A 19,457-nucleotide genomic window follows, 5' to 3' on the forward strand; every position below is an offset into this window, starting at 1 on the left:
CAAACTCTCAATTTAAAAAAGTAATGAGTTAAATTTTTATATTTTCTTTTAGTCTTCCAAGCCAAATATTATATACAGATTTATCAGTAAATTAGATATCGGCCATTTGAAATGCAATTTTATGTACAGTGACATCAGATATGAATAGCAATCCAAGAATCCTGAAAGGACCCCCAAGCACAAGTCCGAAAATATTAAAAACCATTGGCGAACTATTTTTTGAGCTATGCGAAAAGCAACCAGATAAGGTTTTTCAGGTAAGCGACTTCAAATAATCCATTGTGAATAGTAATTATTACATTAAGAAAAAATATATATATTTTAGATTGAAGCTGACACAGACCAAAAGGAAACTTATCAGCAAACAAAACAAAAGGCAATACGTTTAGCATGCGCACTAAGAACTAAAAACCTAGTGAGTCCTGGAGATACTACCATGGTATGCTCAGAAAATACGATCCATAACATCATTCCCATTTTGGCTACTACATTTTTGGGCGCAAGCGCTGCATCAATAGATCCTATGGAAAGCGTAGAAGAGATGGCTGGAGCTATTGCCTATACCTTACCAAAAGTGATTTTTAGTGGTAAATTATATAAAACTACTGCCTATCGTTCTTATCAGCAAAGTTTTACATAATATTTAGAAACGAAATCTTTGGAAATGGTGAAACGCGCTCACAAAGAATTGGAAAAACAGCACAGTAAGAGCTACGATATACATTTTTTTACCATCGGAGGAACTCACGATGATTATACACAATGCATAGATGATTTTCCCATACCTAGTGCCAAAGAGGAGACCGAATTTAAATTATATCCTCAGGTTTAATATAACGTTTTATTAATTTTGAATTAGAGGGTATTTATTGGCAATAATAGAGTATAGGCAAATTTTTGAATGATTTAAAGAACAGTTATTATCAACATATGTTCTAAACCTCTTAGTTTTTGAGTCACCAGGTGTTAAGTTTTAAGAAAGGGGGCATTTTATGAAAATTTGGTAGGTATTATATTTCGTTAAGGTTTGGCAGGGATTAAACGTTTCAATAAAAAAGCTATTACGGCTCTGATTTTCTTAAACTTATTTTGAGAATCGCGATTAATATGGCATAACACTTTTTTTTTTTTAATATTCATTTTAAAACACGATAAAAGATTTTATTAAATTGTTATCATATCGTTATTTACTAATAAGTCACTGGTTAAATAGTGACTGTGATAAAAAATCGTGTAAATATAGTGACATTAAGAGTTCATTAAGAGTTCATCATCAGCGCCTATCTGACAAAAATCGATTATTTAACGAGCCTAGCTTTAGGCGCGATTCTTACTATACGTACCGTTACCGTCACGTCAACGTACCGCCAACGACACGTAAAAATATTTTCGGCGAAAAACCTTGAGCCTAAATCCACGTTGGGACGTAATTACGGATCCGTTGGGACCACGTGATTGCTATCAGCCAATAAGAGACCTGAAAGTTTTCACGTACCTACGTGAAGGAAAACACGAATAGACGTTGGTTAATTCGAACTTTATTCCGTATTTTTGGTCCGTTGTACTAATTGTTTTTTATTATTTTTAAATGTTTACTAAATTTTTTTTACCAGTTGTTATTTTGTACCTCTATTTTTAGAATGTCGAGTTTGGGTTTGACCCCGGATTCTACTTATTTTAGATGTTGCGGCTTTTTAATTAATAGTCAATGGCCAAAATTATTTGGAACACCAAGGTTTCCTTGTATATATGGAGAAGAACCAGGGTTTTCTTTTCGAGCTTTGCGCCAATGAGGACAATATTTTAAATTTAGTGGCCTCTATGGGATCCCAGAATCCCTTTACAATCAAGGCATAAAAATAGTTTGAAGCAATTGTGGTTTACAGTTTTGACCTCCCACAATTGCTTCAATTTATTTTTATGCCTTGATTGCAAAGGAATTTTCGGATCCCGTTAGACGTTTTCTCGCATAAATTAATGAAATTAACATTTCGTCATATAATTTCCTGTGTTTTTGGCTGAAATATTTGCCATCGGCGCAAAGCGAGTTTTACGCGAAGGTAAAACCCGGGTTCTCCTTCTCCTCCATTACGTACTTGGAAACATTGGTGTTCCAAATAATTTTGGCACTGACTATTAATAAAAAAGCCACAATAGCCACATTTAAAATAGGCAGCGTCGGAATGGTGGCATAAGGGCCTACCGGGCAGAGACCTCAATAGGGCCCAGAAAACTGGGTATATTATCTACCCATGGAAAAAAAAACAAATAAAAAGTTTAAATTATTATACATATATTAAAACAAAATCAAAGAACATATTCTATTATCTGCAGTATACTAATTAAAGCTACGTTAACAGAAATCAGAAACTCAAGCTCTAGTCCTATAAAATTATAAAATAAAATGGCAAAAAAACAAAAAGTGAAATTTATAAAAACTTACTTATTAGATAAGAAGTTTTTTTTGCAACAGCGACGTAGAATTTGCAATTTTGTTAATTAAATGATCATAGTCTAAAACATCAAGCAAATCTGCTTCTGAACTTAATATTATAAAAGCTTCTACTAACTCTTGCCCTAAAAGGGACCTAAGACGATTTAAGACTAATTTTAATTTGGAGAAAACACGCTCACAAGCAACTTGCGTACAAGATAATGTCAAAAGACACTTGTATACTATATACAGATGACTATATGCTCCGACATGCAAATTATGTTCAAGAAGTATTTTTAGACAACAATGTAAGCAACCTGCATAGTTTTTCTTTTGTGAAGTTGGAGAAGTTTTATTATTATCATCAGATTCGGATTCACTGTTTTCTATTTCTACATAAAATCCCTCTGGTAAGCAGGACGAATCTTCTGTCAGGATTTTTAGATCCTTAAAATTTTTTGCAAAATTAATTAGTTCTGTTTTAATACAAGGTAATCCCGACAGTTTTGAAATTTCCTCAAAAACGCTATTATCTAAACGATCAGTTTGTTTTACTAATTGCTCAAAATTTCGCGGATCAAAAAAGTAAAAAGAATCATAAATGGTTTTGTGCTTTTCAAATCTGTTTTCTAAACTTTGTGTTATCTGATTTATTATTGCTTTATATGTCTCAATTTCAAAAGCTTTGTAAGGACCCAGCACAGTAATTTTGGAAATTTCGTCGGAGGCATCTTCTCCAGGCATTTTTTTTACTTTTCTTGTTCTATGTACCGGAAAGTTCTCTTTAATAAGTATATCCTTTTCTATAATACATGGTTTCTTATTTATTAAGTCAATAAATTTCTTAGTGTTATCATAAATTTTTTTGAAATTATTAAACATTTTTTCTATTTCGGATTTTGCATTCATTATTATTTTAAAAGCAACCTGAAAATTTAGTCCTGCGATTTGTAAATAATTTGATGCTGGGGTTAATATATTAAAAATTTGAAAAAATTTTAAATTAAACTTAAAATTATAGTTTCAAAACTCGTCCATGTATTTAATAAAGAATTTGCCTCCGACGATGTTTTACCATCAAATTCGTTTTCTTGATCGCAAGATATATATTTTAAAGCTTTGAGCAGCTGGAGTATAGTTCATCGGATATATTTTGGTGCGATCCGAAAATTACTTCCAAAGCCCTTGCTTTGCTCCACCAACGGGTGTTACAAATCTTTTTTTAGATTCTAAAATCATTACATTGGTCTTTCCACACTGAATCACGCTTATAAGATTCAGAAAAAAAGACCGTAGTGCGATTAAGAAGACCAAACAAATTTTTACATTTAATTAGGCATTCTGTTGTATCACATACTACTAAATTTAGGACGTGGGCATAGCACCAAGTGTATACCGAATAATTAGCGTTATTTTTGATATGAGCCTGTAGTCCGTTGTATTGCCCAGACATGTTTGCTGCTCCGTCAAAGGAACAGCCAATAACATTAGCGATTTCCAAATTCATTAATTTAAGTTCTTCATTATAATGGTTGTATAAAGCCAAACCTGATGATTTTTTTTAAATTTATCAGAGATATCAAACGTTCATTTACTTTACCATCATAAACATATCTTGCAATAATAGCACACTGTTCCCTTACACTTACATCCTGAGTTGAATCAATTTGCACACTAAACTTTTTGGCCTTTTGAATTTCTAAAAATATTTTCTGTTTCAAAAAACTCACCAAGATAAGAATAACTTTGTTAACAAATGTTTCACTAAGAAAAGTTAAATGAGACCCTCTACCTTGTTTGTTATCATGTTTTCGACAAGAAATATTATTGATATGGGTTTTCATAATATTGTCATATTTTGCTAGCAACAAACATAGTTTAAGAAAGTTACCACGGTTGATTTTAAAATTCGTAGTAGCTAATGAGCTGCTACTTTCTTCTTTACCTCGATACGCAAGGTGTTGCTTAGAAATAAAAAGAATTATATCAATGATTCTTTTTACGATTTCTCTGTTATTAATTATTTCACTTTTTCTTTGATTAGCCAGATCAACATTTATTTTTACCTCGATATTCTGATTGCTTATTGCCCTAAAGTAGGCTTGCACAGATAAGGAATGACCGAGCGACTCTTCATGCTCTTTAACACGTTGAGTTGAATGCCGAAAGTCGCTCATTCCTTCTGAACTAAATGTTTGTCTATTTTTAACATTACTAAAAACCATGCAAATAGAGCAGAACAGCTTATTTAATTCCATAGAATAAGACAACCAGTTTCTAACAACGAGTTCCCCGTTTGGTAATTTTCTCTGGTATAATTTGGGATTAAACGGCAGCTTAGGATCATCGAAATAAGTGGGTTGATTTGGATGTTGTTTAACAAAATTTAGCTTTTCTTGTACTGTTGCGTGGGTAGGAGAAGAAAAAAATTGTATTACATTATTTGTTTTAATTGAAATATCTGTTAATTCCATAGCGTCACATTCATTTTCCGATAAATCCGATTCTGAATCCGAAGAGTTTGAAGATAACAAAGCCGAAGCTTTTGATATTTTATAAGCCGAATCTGTTGAATCCTGAACATCAGGCTCCAAGGAACTACAGTTATTACCTTTGTCTGCAACTACACTGCTACGAATGATGACATTTTGGCCACTAGTAGGTAAAGGCTCTTTAAGATTAAAAAATGACGTGATCTTCATGGAGGATGCTGATGCAGTCTCCATAGCCTTTTTTCTTTTATTTTTCTTTTTTGTGAACCGGACAAAAACTGCTTTTGCTTTTTTAGGGGTGGTTCGGCTTCGGACAGTTCATCGTTCTTGCTAGACATTATTTTCTATCCTAAAAACATTATGACATTAACGATTAACACATACAAATCATTTAAATAGGCAAATAACCCGTAATAGAAAAAAATTAAACTTACTGACTTGCTTATGGTACACTGTACAGCAGATACACCGTCACACTTACACTAAACCTTCATAAAAATTATTCACAAAAAAATTTGCAAGGAAAACTTATTCAGTGCGAACAGAAATAATTCTCAAACGTAGTGCATACGTAAACATACACACAAGTCGCCAGCAAGCGATCGCGGGGAATCCCTGGCTGGAGGCTGGGGATTCCCCGCGATTTGTTTCTTTTCTTCTTATTTTTTAACGGCTTATGCTTTAATGGTTACTCAATAGGGGCAATTTGCCAGTCTATGTGTAAACTTTTTGTTGTTCTATGTTTGTGTGTTTTTAATAGTTTTAATAGGGGCCCATTTACATTTAGAAGGTGGAGGCCTTCTAAATGTAAACCAACACCAACAACCGGCAAATGCCCGGTTGCCCGGCGGGCCAGTCCGATTCTGAAAATAGGTGCAACTTGGGGTCGAACCCAAACTCGACATTTTAAAGAGAATGGTACAAAATTACAACTAGTAAAAAAAATTAGTCTGAAAACAAAGGACTTACCTAAAAATTACAGAATCCTACGCAAAAAATGTCTTGGTTAAAACTTAAATATAACAAAAAAAAAACAAATAGCACAACGGACGCAAAAACGGAATGAATCAAATTAACCAAGTTCTATCCGTGTTTTCCTTCAGGTAAGTACATGAAACCTTTCGGGTCTCTCATTGGCTAATAGCAATCGCGTGGTCTCAACTCACTCTCAACGGATCCGATACCAATGTGGATTCAGGCTGACGGTGCGGAAGATGGCGTGACGGTGTCGGGAAGGTAGAGTGTGAATAAGTTCATTGCTTTCAATGTAACAATATTTTACGTGTCGTTGACGTGATGATGACGGTACGTATAGTGAGAATCGTACCTTAAACGTACGAGTAATGATCAATATACATATTTTCGATTTATTTTAACGTGTGATTACAGTATATTGACTATATTCCGATTTGAAAGTCACTTTAATACTGTACTAACTTCGTCTATTACATAACATTTAATATTGAATATAATATTACTTATAAAAAAATGTTTTTGAGGTGTTTGAGTTTAAAATCCTGTTCAAATGACCAAGTTTAAGGTTTTTTTTACGGCAACTATTTAATAGAATCATTAAGGCAAATGATGTACTTTGAATTTATAATAAAAAAGTAATTTTTATCATAAAAATTTAAGTCAGTTCAAGGTCAATTAAAAAATTAAGAGGTTTAGGATGTATGGTAATATTAACCTTTGTTCTTAAAATCACCGAAGACGAAACGCTTTGTATTATCGGCACTTAATTATAAATATCCTATATTCATATATACAGATATTTTTTAAATATTTTGACAAAATTCAGGGACGTTTTTCTTGGATGAAATAATAATGATGAATGGATTCGTTCGTCGAATCTATCCTTTCATCTTTAAACTTTTAATATTAATTTTTTTAAGGATTATTTATTATTTTTTTTAAGAACAGTGAAAATTTTTAATGCAATCTTACAAGATAATTATAAAACAATATATAAACAAAGAAAAAATTAAACAACAAAAACTGAATGTAATACTAGAATACATACTATAAATGTGTAAAGAGCAAATTTTTTTCTAGCGGGCTTTTCGAGGTACCTCTTTTTAATATATCACAGATGTGCAATTAATAAACTCAATACAGGCACTTTTTATAAGCATATTTAAGGCTGTTTCATTTACATCATTTCTACTATGAAAGGTGCATGAAACAGATCGGTGTTTCTTGTTCTTCTCTGGCCAACTCTTAGAAACAGGAGATTTAGTAATTCAGGACAGTCAATAAATGTTCTCAACAGCTTATTAAGAAACATATCAGCATAAAGTCTTCTCTGCTCTCATAGATGAATTTAAAAAAAAACCTCATCAGTTATCTAAGTCTCTAGCTATCAGTTGGAGCTGTTCTGAATCGATTAAAACGATGAAATTTCACGATGTATATTAAGCCAATCTGCAGAAACCAATTGTCAGCTTTCGCGTTGCGTAAATGAAATAAAAAAAAATAACCTTCTAATGAAGGTTATTTTTTGTGAATGAAATATAAATAAATTGACGCGAATAGGTGTATAATGGGAAACTTGCGACAGCCCAGAAGGAACTTAAGGACTGAAAGCATAAGAAACGAAAACGTAAGACACAGTACTTTCATATTTGTGTTTCGAAGTGCTCCCCTTAAGAAAGTGAAAACAGCTGAACAATGGATTCCTCATGCCTAAATGATTAATCATAGATCAAACTATAACAGATTAAACTATAACCCACACCGTATCCGGTTGCCCCACGTCAGTTAGGTGAGGTTGCGCCCAGTCGAATGTAAAATAAAGAGTTTTAATTAATGGTAAACTGTTTTGTGATCAAAATATTATATTTGTTTAACAAGTATAATAATACAATATTGTAAAACATCCGTCCTCAACGGTTTTTTAAATTTTTTGTCTTGTGTTATAAACAATAATCTACGATTTTAAATTTACTGCGAAAACGAAAGAGTTTATAATAACACATATTTAAAAGTTTCCTAATATAGCTGATATATATTCAGAGGGCGAAGGGACACAAAGTCAATGGTCTCAGAGTGTGTTTATTTTTTTTAAACTATGACACGTGTTTCGCCCTAGGGCATCATCAGATCTAAAAGTGGAAAGCAACCTCAGTATAAAAACTACAATGTATAGACACCAATTACAATATAAAAATACGACTTACCGATAATACTACTAAATTAACACCACAAACATTTAAGTTAAAATAACAAATAAAATGTTGCTGACGTTGACTTTGTGTTCACCCTCTGAATATACAGGGTGTGCCAACAAGGTGTACGGCTAAGATACCGCCTTAACTATACGAGGTAGAGCAAAAAGTTATACAGCAAAGTTGTAGGGTTGACAAAATACTACGAATTAAAAATATTTTTATGTATACTGGGTGTGTCACGGAAAAGTTACTATAAAATATGATTTTTTTTAAACGGTACGCCCTATATATTATGGTACTAAAATGCGAGGCAAAAAAGAGTACTTTACTTTGGTATAACCTTTTTTGAAAATTTCCGTGCGGCGTTGCAACGTAATTATTTTTTTTATGTTATTTTTTGCCTTTTAGAGGGTTCGTTTAAAAAATCATAATTAACTTAAAATTTATTCTGCGCCTATGAAACTTGTACCACATTTAGTCTAGGGTACCTCCTCTAGGCTGACTATGATAATTTGTAATTTTTTATTACAGGGTGTTTTTAAAGAACTTTCAAACTTGCTGAAATTAAATACGCAATATCTCAAATTTTTCAAATGGAACACCCTGTATATTTTTATCTAATTAAGTTTGTCCCTCAAATACCTTTATTTTTTATTTAATATGTCCTATAGCTAAACCAAGTACTTTTTGAGATATTTTAACTTTTCTATAAAATACTATGCATAAAACGGGTATTCTTTAAGTTTTAATCAAGATTGCTTAGAAAAAATTATTGAAGAATTAGAATTATTACTTTTCCTACAATTATTATTATTATTATTATTATTACATACTTGAAAAATTAATCAACACAATTATTCACCTAAACAAACAGCAAAATTAAATTACATACTAGGTAGGTACTTACGTATTTTTGCATAAATGTACATCGTTACACTAATTTTAAATTTTAAAGATCAATTACAATTATTATAAATTGTGTTCAATATGACCTCCTAAATTTTGTACGCAAGCGTTTACCCTTTTTGAGAATGAGTCATTAACCTTTTCCAACATAATTGGCGTGACTGTTTGAAAAATCTCCCGAATTTTATTTTTTATATTTTCACTTGTGGTAAGAGTTGTTCGATAGACTTTTTCCTTCACATATCCCCACAAGAAAAAATCCAGTTTGGTCAAATCTGGGGACCTTGCGGGCCAAGGGACCGGCCCACCTCTCCCTATCTACCGGTCATCAAAATGCTCATTTAAAAAATTTCTAACAGCATGGCTATAATGAGCTGGAGCGCCGTCATGCTGAAACCAAATCCTATCTCGAACATGGTCAGGCAACGTTTGTAGAAGGACATTAAAATCGTTTTGTAAAAAGTTTAAATACATTTCACCTGTAAGATGTCCATTAAAAAAGTGCGGTCCAATAACGTAATGTCTTATTATTCCTGCCCAAACATTAAGCGACCATCTATGTTAATGATGAATTTGTCGGGTGAAGAATGGATTGCTGGTGTCGTAATAATGAAAATTATGTTTATTAACACTGCCATTATTATGGAATGTAGCTTCATCCGAAAAAAGCACAAAATTAAAAAATTCAGGCTGACGAATCTTATTTTGCGCCCACTGACAGAAAGCAATTCATCTTTCATAATCCTGCGGAAGTAATTTCTGCAACAATTGAATATGGTAAGGATGGAATTTTTCGCTTCGAAACATGCGAGATATTGATGTTGCACTAAAGGGTAATTCTTTAGCAAGCTGCCTAACGCTTTCATGAGGATCTTCAACGACACTTAAAGCTACTGTCATCCTGTTTTCCTCATTTGTAACTGGCTTCACCCGTTCATGTTTTTCATAAATTACACTTCCTGTTCCTGATCTTTCTTTTAGTTTTTGAAACACTTGTGCTTGGGGATGTCTCCTTTCAGGATAAAGTTGCGCATAAATTCTAGATGCCAAAAGGCTATTTCTTTTAGCAGCTCCAAAGGCATATAACATATCAAAAAATTCCTCACGAGGAAAATTCATATTGATTACAAAATGAACAATAAAAATTAAAAATCGATTAACTAACTCACTGATAATAATTTCTAAAATGGTTTTTGAAGAAAAAACATTGATCCTGTCTACTGCTGTCATCAAATTTGACGTTTAAACAAATGTTTCTAAGCAATCTTGATCAAAACTTAAAGAATACCCGTTTTATGCATAGTATTTTACAGAAAAGTTAAAATATCTCAAAAAGTACTTGGTTTAGCTATAGGACATATTAAATAAAAAATGAAGGTATTTGAGGGACAAACTTAATTAGATAAAAATATACAGGGTGTTCCATTTGAAAAATTTGAGATATTGCGTATTTAATTTCAGCAAGTTTGAAAGTCCTTTAAAAACACCCTGTAATAAAAAAATACAAATTATCATAGTCAGCCTAGAGGAGGTACCCTAGACTAACTGTGGTATAAGTTTCATAGGCGCAGAATAAATTTTAAGTTAATTATGATGTTTTAAACGAACCCTCTAAAAGGCAAAAAATAACATAAAAAAATTAATTACGTTGCAACGCCGCAGGGACATTTTAAAAACGTTACACCAGAGTAAAGTACTCTTTTTGCCTCACATTTTAGTACCATAATATACAGGGCGTACCATTTAAAAAAAAATCATATTTTATAGTAACTTTTTTGTGACACACCCAGTATACATAAAAATATTTTTAGGTCGTAGGTTTTTGTCAACCCTACAACTTTGCTGTAGAACTTTTTGCTCTACCTCGTATAGTTAAGGCGCTATCTTAGCCGTACACCTTGTTGGCACACCCTGTATATTATTAGGAAGTCTCTTTGAGAAAAATGGACTGCTTTTTTCAATTAATATAGCTGAGTCGTGAGATATCGAAGAGGTTTGCTAAACATATTTATAGAATTCGTCTGTGTACGATCTCCATTTTTATAAATTCTCCCTTTAACTAAGCCACAACAGATAATTTTTAGCTCTGATAGCTTATTATTTTCAACTGTTTATTGTTTCTCGAACTTAAGGCCTCATTTGAGCTTTAAAGGGTACTTTAGAAATTTCTAGCTCTAGCAACCATCTGTTTAACAATATCATCTATTTTTCTAACAATATTATTGGATATATGCTCAATATTATTTATAATGCTATTAACGAAAAGAGCGCCCGATTTTGAACCATTTAATTTTAAATTAAATGCATTAATTTTATTTTAAAAAAATGTAATTAAGATTATTGTAAATTTTTGTTGTAAAGGTACCTTTCAATTATTTTTGACATTACTGGCAATATATTATTAGGTCTAACATCCTTAAGTCATTTGGATTACAAACTTAAGGCAAAGGTTTTACTCTGTCTGTCATTAGAAGCTGTTATAATTTGCAAAAATAATTAAGTAATAAAGTCAGAAGGCACATCATACATCATATTTTTAGAAGATAAATTTAGCATATTACTAATAATATGCTTAAAATGCTTTACCCCTTATCGTAGGTAATAATCTTTGTAATAAAAGAGTGAGCTTATCAAATATTTTTTTTACATTTCAAATATCTTCAAAGTGATTTGTCAATGAGCTTTAATAATAGGTTATTCATTGTGTAATTGGTTCTATTTTATTTATTTTTTATTTAAAAGGAGGATGTATGTTAACCAGATACTAATGTGCCACGTGGTGCTCAAATGAAGATCTATGTAAATTCCTATTTTAATCATACTCTAAATGTTCGAAAGAAGTTCCAACCCTAACCCAACCCAATATTATGGTCGCAGTTAGTTTAGTTGGCCTATTTATATTTCACAAAATTTTTAAAGTATTCCATTTAAAAAACTGAAAGCTCTTGACTTTTTAGAATTATTTGGTTATTATTAATATAGGTCATAGAGTTGAAAAGGATAAACTGTTATTGAATTAACGAGTAGCAAATCTAGCATTAATTGTTGAAGATGCATCACCAACATGCCTAACATATGTGTACTTTACCTTGGTGACTTCTTGTACTTAAATAATTTCTCTTTTTTCTATTGCTAAAATGTTATTTTGAATTTTAATTGTAAGTACTTTATTTTTTATTTATAGAAAGACTTTTATGTCATATGTTAAAACCGAGTCTTTTGCTTGCTTTCATCCAAGGAGCACATCCCTGAATTTTGTCGCAATATTGACAAACTTCAGGTATATTGTATACTATTCTGATTTTTAAGGACCCATTTGATACTGCCATCTATGTGTTTACTAGTGGCACAACTAGTCTTCCAAAACCTGTCGCTCTCAGTCATTATGGAGTGCTACATGGATTCAAATGTCTTGTAGAGTAAGTTAATTTTTCTGTCAATGAAAGCAGTTACCACGAAATTATATTTTAGTGAGATGGACAATTTAAAGCCAGAAGTAATGACACATTTTGCATCCTTATACTGGATTTCCGCAATATTACTTACCGGAGTAACTCTTTCCCATGGAGGCACAAAAGTAATAGCTCCAAAGATCCCTGCCCTAAATCTTTTGGAAATAATTGAAAAATATAAGGTATATATAAGCTTTTCCAATCCCCAACATGGCCTCATCGTCTTAATCATTTTTATTATTTGTAGATAACCTTTGCATTCATGTCCAACACATACACATATGAAATAACTAATCTCCCTGCCGAACTGCTGCTTAAACACAATACCTCCTCACTCTATTCTATTATTATAGGAGGTTCTCCAATGGATCCTCAGCAGTTAAAGAAGGTTAGGAAACTCTTACCATATACAAAAGTTACTGTAGGTTATGGCAGTAGCGAATGTGCGGCTGTATCTGCGTTCGATTTAAGGAATGTAAAGGAATATGAGGAAAAACTACTTGCGTCTGGGAAAGTGGTTGCAGACGTGGAAGTTAAGGTAGGCATGAAATTACACTGTAAATTCTCAAGGTATACAAGCCTCCATATACAGGGTGTCCCAAAAATATATACCAACAGACTTCAAGGGGTGGTAGGGAACAAGAAAACAAATATTATTTATCCAGTAATATGTCGGCAAATGAGGCGTTTGGGCCCTAGACTAAAAAAACTTGTTTTGGTACTATTATTTTGTTCATTGACTGAATCGTTGTTTGCAATGCAGTTTGATCATCATTTAATTTATTAACAAATGAATTATTGTTTACAATAGTTGCTCAAAATGCCGACCATTTGCTTCATTGCAAAGACTGCACTGTTGGGTCATTATATCGCGAACTTTTTGGAACATTCCGGGAATAGCTTCTATATGGGTACAGCCGACCATTATTTTTGCTAGCAGATTGTTAACTTTTATGTAAAAATTATATTTTAACTATTCTTTTTGTTAACTACGGCAACGCCGCCCAATTTCATTTTGATAAGCGCCACCAGAGGTCGCAATGTAAAAAAGGCAGTGTGCGTCCGTCTGGCGCGACTCTCTCTGTAACCATATTATCGAAACCACAAAAACACGTTTAATTTTATATATAACCTATGTTAGAGCTGTTTTGAACCAGCAGTGTTTATTTATATTAAATAATAGCTAAGCTATCGAAGTGTTTTCTTCGCCTACCAAAATACACGACCTGGCAAACAGAGACTTTATACATGGTTCTTCGAGCCGGATACAACACTATCTAGCATGGGAACCATTATCCGATCACGTTAGGAAAATCGAAAAAGGCGGATCGACAGCACAGGTCAGTCTTTTCCATTGCCATTAAATAATTATATCCATTGCCTAAATCCTTCTCGTCTCGTATTTTAATTATTGCTTCACTAAGCAATCTCGTTTTAACTTATTTAACTCGACATTTTTTTGAAAACAAACAAAATATCTCGTGCCACGGTAGCCATTTTTAGATTGTTGTGTTTGCACGATTTCACGGAGTCTTCGCAAATATTAAAAATATAATAAAGAACAAAATATTAAAACACGCTGTGACATGATTAAGCCTCTATTGGAGGCCTTCAAAGGCACACAATCCAAAATCGAAATAATCTACATGAATGATTTTCCCGATGAATTCCATGAGAACGACGCCGAGCAGGAGATAGCAGTTTTCGCAGACCGATATTTTGACGCCATGGGATTAGCGCAAGGCTTTCTGGAAGCCGCGGCTGCTCGGGAAGATGACGCCACAAATAATCGCGTAAACGACACCACAGCACTGTTGCCAAGTGTTACAGCCAAACTAACGCAATTGCGTTTACCGGAATTCACAGGTTCTTACGGGGATTGGCAGGGATTTTCAGACGCGTTTCGTGCGCTTGTTCACGACAGCAAAACATCAAATGTTGAAAAGTTTTATTACTTAAAGGGGTCATTAAAGGGAGAACCGGCTAATATTTGAGCATCATTATCGATATCGGATCCCAATTACAACACAGCGTGGGAGTTAATCATTATCACATTCGCACATTCGTGAAATTTTTAATCTTCAACGGGCATCAAAAGAATCGCATCCGTCATTACGACAATTTTTAAACACATTCTTAAAAAGTTCATTGGAATCGATAGGAGAAAATGTAGGTGAATGGGACACAATATTAATATTTTTATTAAACGAAAAATTAGATTTTAACTGGCGTAAAGAGTGGGAAATATTATTTGGGAAATATTTATATTAAGATATAACCTCTCCAAAAATAAATCATTTTAATGAATTTCTCTTACAGCGATGTCAGCTCTTAGAGGCAGTTCACACAAAAGAATCGTCAACTCAGTCTTTTAAAAAAGATCATTCGAATTCAAACTCATTTCTCAGTTCTTGCACACATGAACACTGAATATAAAGGGTCCATCACATGTCCTTTTTGCAAAGACCCTCACTTTATTTATTATTGCGATAAATTTAAAAAATTATAGATCGATAAACGAATCACGGAGGTTAAAAGAATGGCTTTGTGTTCTAATTATTTAAGATTTGGGCATAGACTCTCGGATTGCCGTGCTGGTGAATGTAAGATATGTCAAAATAAGCATTCAAGTTTTCTCCACAATGGAGTGTCTCAGCAAAATGAAAGAAAAACTGAAAACGCAAATCAGAGTAATGAAACAAAAGGTAATGATAACGAAAACTTACAGTCACATCATACAGTACTTTCAAGTATTTGTGATGATTCTTCTAATAACTTCGTTTTATTATCAACCGCTCTTATTAACGCATTTAATAAAAACGAAAAGCCTGTTTCACGCAGAGTATTGCAGAGTACTTCTTGGTAGTGGTTCTCAGTCAAATTTTATAACCGAACGGTTTCTTATTATTCTAGATTTGGAAGCTATTAACATCAATATTCCTGTATGCGGCATAAATCAAGTAAAATTAAATATTAGTAAACGCCCTCATATCACGATTTCTTTTCAGAACACAAATTACAAAACAAAATTAAACTTTCTTGTTTTGCCCTCCATTTCTGGTTATATACCACTGTAAATAGCGATTCAGTAAATGCCCAAAATAATAGTACCAAAAACGTTTTTTTTTGCTCATTTGCGGGCATATATTTAGTGGACCAAAAATATTTGTTTTGATGCACCCTATACCACCCCTTGAAGTTAGTCGGTATATTTTTGGGACACCCGGTAGTTATTGATTATTATGTACGTAATATAAATATGGATTATGGATAACGGATAGTGTATGATTAGCAAACTACGCGTATACACACTTGTGACATTATTATAGTGGCTAATTTCTTAATTTAATAATTTAAAAATCACGCGCATATATATAAACTTTATATTAATCATACCTATTTGATTATTTTAAAATGTTTTTATAATACGGTGACACTACAAATACAAATTGTTATTAATTTTCGTTCGACTTGTTCGTTTTAAACTAATTTTAGAACTCGTCAAAGAATATCTTGGAGTCCTTTTCTTTTAATTCCATGCAGTTGACGTCCAAATAATTTTTTTCAACACCCAAATTTAGTTTATTTAATTATAATTCTTACTGAACGGAGTACAAAAATAGCTATAGCTATGTATATCATATTAAAGTTTTTAGATTGATCATTCATTACGTTGGGGATTTTTGAGCATATTAAAAAAGTTACTTAAAATTTTTTCAGGTTGTTTTTATCTAAAGGCTACTCTCAGCTTATAAGATATTAGGAGGTGGTGTTGCTCAAAAGGTGTATTTCTCTCTTCTGAGTCAATAATATGCGCATAGTACATAATATGCGCTCTAATGTTAGAGTGCATACAATAATTACTCCATTTTTTTCCTGGAAAACCCTCAAAACTGTCATATTCGAAGTAAAAAACCTGATTATTAGGTTTAGATAATCTCTAAAAGCTAAAAACTCTTAAAGGATTTAGAGTTGTACTTCTTTATCTGCTTTAGGAAGTCGCTATCATTTTGAAGACATTTTAAGGTTTGTCTTTTTTTGTTAGTATATCATGGTTTCTTCTATATATTCCGGTGATTAATTTGATTTATTTTTCTTCCGAATTTCTAATAACTATTTTAACTTATTTTTAGATTGTTAATGTGGAAACGAAAGAACTTTTACCTCCTCACAAAACAGGCGAAATTTTGGTCCGTAGTCCATACATGATGAAAGGCTATCATCCAAACTGCACTGAACTTATCGCAGATCCTTTTGATGACGAAGGCTATCTTAAGACTGGTGACCTCGGGTATTATGATGAGGATGAATACCTTTTTGTAACTGACAGAGTAAATGACACATTTAAGTACAAGACTTACCAAGTAAGCCCTTTATCGATAGAAAGAGTTTTGTTGACTCACCCTGCAGTAAATAGTGCTGTGGCATTTAATATCTTCCACGAACAGGACCGAAATCATGCTGCTGCTGTGATTACTTTAAAAAAGAATGCAAAGGAGGTGTCAGTGGATGAAATTAAAACTTTTGCTAACGAAAGGCTATCGGAAAAGAATAAAATACGAGCTGGATTATGGGTGGTGGACGAGATTCCATTTAAAACGAGAACTGGAAAATTTCAGAGAGCTAAAATCAGGGCAGCTTTCTCTCAGCAAATATAAGCAGAAAATATAAGCTACCACGACGTTTGTACCAGCAACACTACATTTAGTGTATTTTTGTAAACAAATATTTCAATTAAACTGCTTTTTACTTTGTTAAGCTTGGTTTTTGTAAACTCGAACCATATTACTGATATAAAGGATCGCTTTATTTGATCAAATTATTTCTCAGAAAACGGGTATAAAATACATCCTGTGTCTTTACAGGGTGGACTATGGGCCAATTTAGACGTTTTCTTATGGGAAGTCAAGTCCTTCCCTGTCAGAGAGTAAAGAATTTTGACCTCCATGCTCCGGGTTTTTCGAATTTTAAAAGAAGTTTATTTAAAGAAATTTTGCTATGGCAAACAATTTCTTAAATAATAAAAACACAAATGATCTGCAATTTAAACGTGTTAAAGGCAGAGTAGGGCGCGTTGTCCCCTGCTATACGTGATGCTTAATATTGACATAAACAAACTTGTTTTTATAATCTATGATTACCTTTCTATTTAGATTTCGACACTAGATTCGAAAAATGTATCAAATTTTCGAAAAATTCGATATGATTACATGTTTTATCGAATATAATAAGAGTTTAACGGCCTGCGATATCAACGTCGATATTAAAAAAACGTCATTTAAGACATTGTCTCAAACATTAAAAAAAAACGTTATAATTTAATTTTTCAAATTTTGATGCACATTTGAAAATTAAAAGTAAATTAAACAACAGCTCCCATTTTATTAAATATTACTAATATATTAATTTACAAATGTGGTTATATGTGGAAATAAAGTAAATCAAATAAACTAAATCACACAAACGAAATCTTTTAATGAAATAAATAACACAACAAGATTAAATAGCTCTATATGCCTATATGTAAATATATTACTGTACCAAATATAGAATAAGAACTAACAATCACTGAAAACTAAAGAAAGAAAATGTGCTTTATTACGTAAGAATAATCTTGTGTACAAGCATCCTACAAGCGAAAAAAACAAAACAATTGAACATCTATATTTTATCTTTTTAACAATATTTTAGCTAAAACTGCAACGTCGTATTACTTCATTACTCTTGATCACTGCTCCAACGGCAAAGTTTTTCTACATTACTAACAGCGTGTTTTAATTCAATATTTCTCGCTGTTGCAAATGCATTATGCAAAGCTTCTTCCAACATTTCTCTTGAAGTAATTGTCCGTTGGTATACCAAGTCCTTTATTCTTGCCCAAAATTAAAAATCTAACGGTGTTAAGTCAGGGGACCTAGGCGGCCAACCTATTGGACCTTGATTTGCTATCCACTGCTCACACAACTACTCATTTAAATAATTACTGACCACTTTATAATTGTGCGGTGGCGGACGAACTTGCTGAAAAAATATAGGATGCCTCTGCTGGGCTAGAGACAATTCCTCTAGAAAGCCCTCAACTTACATTTGCAGAATTTGTAAATATTGCTTTGAATTTAACGGCTCATCATAAATATAGGGACCAATAAATCTGCCACGAAATATGCCTACCCATACATTGAAACTAAAACGGCCTTGATTTCTCACAGACCCCACGTATACGTATTGTATCTACTTATAGATGTAAAATTACCGGTAATATTACGTTAATATGGGTAATTTATTAAAAAAAAAACAGCTTTTTAACTAATACTATTTTTTTTAATTCAAAACAGTCAGAATGAACTACGTAATAGAATGGATAATGGTAAATCATCCTCATCATCCCCAACCTCTTCATCTGATTCTTCTTTCTCCTTGGTTAATTCAGTCAAGTCTATAATTTCGAAACCGAGATCTTTCAATTTCTTTCTCAGAATTCTCAGTAGCTTTTTCTCTTCTTGAATGATCTTCGTTTAGTAAATTATAATTATGGCTAATATAGGTTAGTTTTTTGGCTCTTTCCACGGTAAGCCTGTTTCTTCTTTGCCGATGAATAAATCCATAAGTACTAAACGTTCTTTCGGTTGCGGCTGTTGACGATGGTAAATTTAAAATGTCTACAGCCAATCTACTTATTTTAGAACTGGAGCAAATTCCTGCCCACCAAACATGCCCAGACATAGATTTTTCGCTGGAAATAACGAATTCCTAAGCAAAAAGATTACCACCTCTAATTTTGTAGTGTGCAAGTGCTTCCATAATAAGACCTACTTCTGAAGAATATTTTGGATGACGCCTTGCAGTTTCATAGATGAACTCCGTCGCAACTAAATTTTCAGCTTCAGTTAAATTGTTGCGTACGGCACGATCGTCTTTCGTCCTTGCGCCTGTAAAGCCAAGTAGAGCTGGGCGAATAGCGAATAAATGAGAGTATAGAGTGAAAAAAACCCCAGTATTACTG

At 32.7% G+C, this 19,457-nt stretch overlaps 1 protein-coding gene across 8 annotated transcripts in view; it reads left to right on the forward strand.

The window, feature by feature from the left end:
• LOC126745059 (uncharacterized) overlaps positions 1–17,212 on the forward strand; it is a 50,887-nt gene extending 33,675 nt beyond the window's left edge. For 5 of the 8 annotated variants that reach the window (XM_050452746.1, XM_050452776.1, XM_050452760.1 and 2 more), the window contains 7 exons: positions 53–257; positions 326–587; positions 648–826; positions 12,312–12,421; positions 12,474–12,636; positions 12,702–12,992; positions 16,588–17,212. In XM_050452746.1, coding sequence (XP_050308703.1) covers positions 141–257; positions 326–587; positions 648–826; positions 12,312–12,421; positions 12,474–12,636; positions 12,702–12,992; positions 16,588–17,112 — 1,647 coding nt within the window. In that variant the 5' untranslated portion in view covers positions 53–140 and the 3' untranslated portion in view covers positions 17,113–17,212. The remainder of the gene's footprint in view (positions 1–52; positions 258–325; positions 588–647; positions 827–12,311; positions 12,422–12,473; positions 12,637–12,701; positions 12,993–16,587) is intronic. The other 3 variants (XM_050452793.1, XM_050452802.1, XM_050452784.1) reach the window with 1 other exon arrangement.
• The last annotated feature ends 2,245 nt before the right edge of the window (positions 17,213–19,457 follow it).

This window comes from Anthonomus grandis, chromosome 1 (assembly GCF_022605725.1).
Source record: "Anthonomus grandis grandis chromosome 1, icAntGran1.3, whole genome shotgun sequence".
NCBI lineage: Eukaryota > Metazoa > Arthropoda > Insecta > Coleoptera > Curculionidae > Anthonomus > Anthonomus grandis.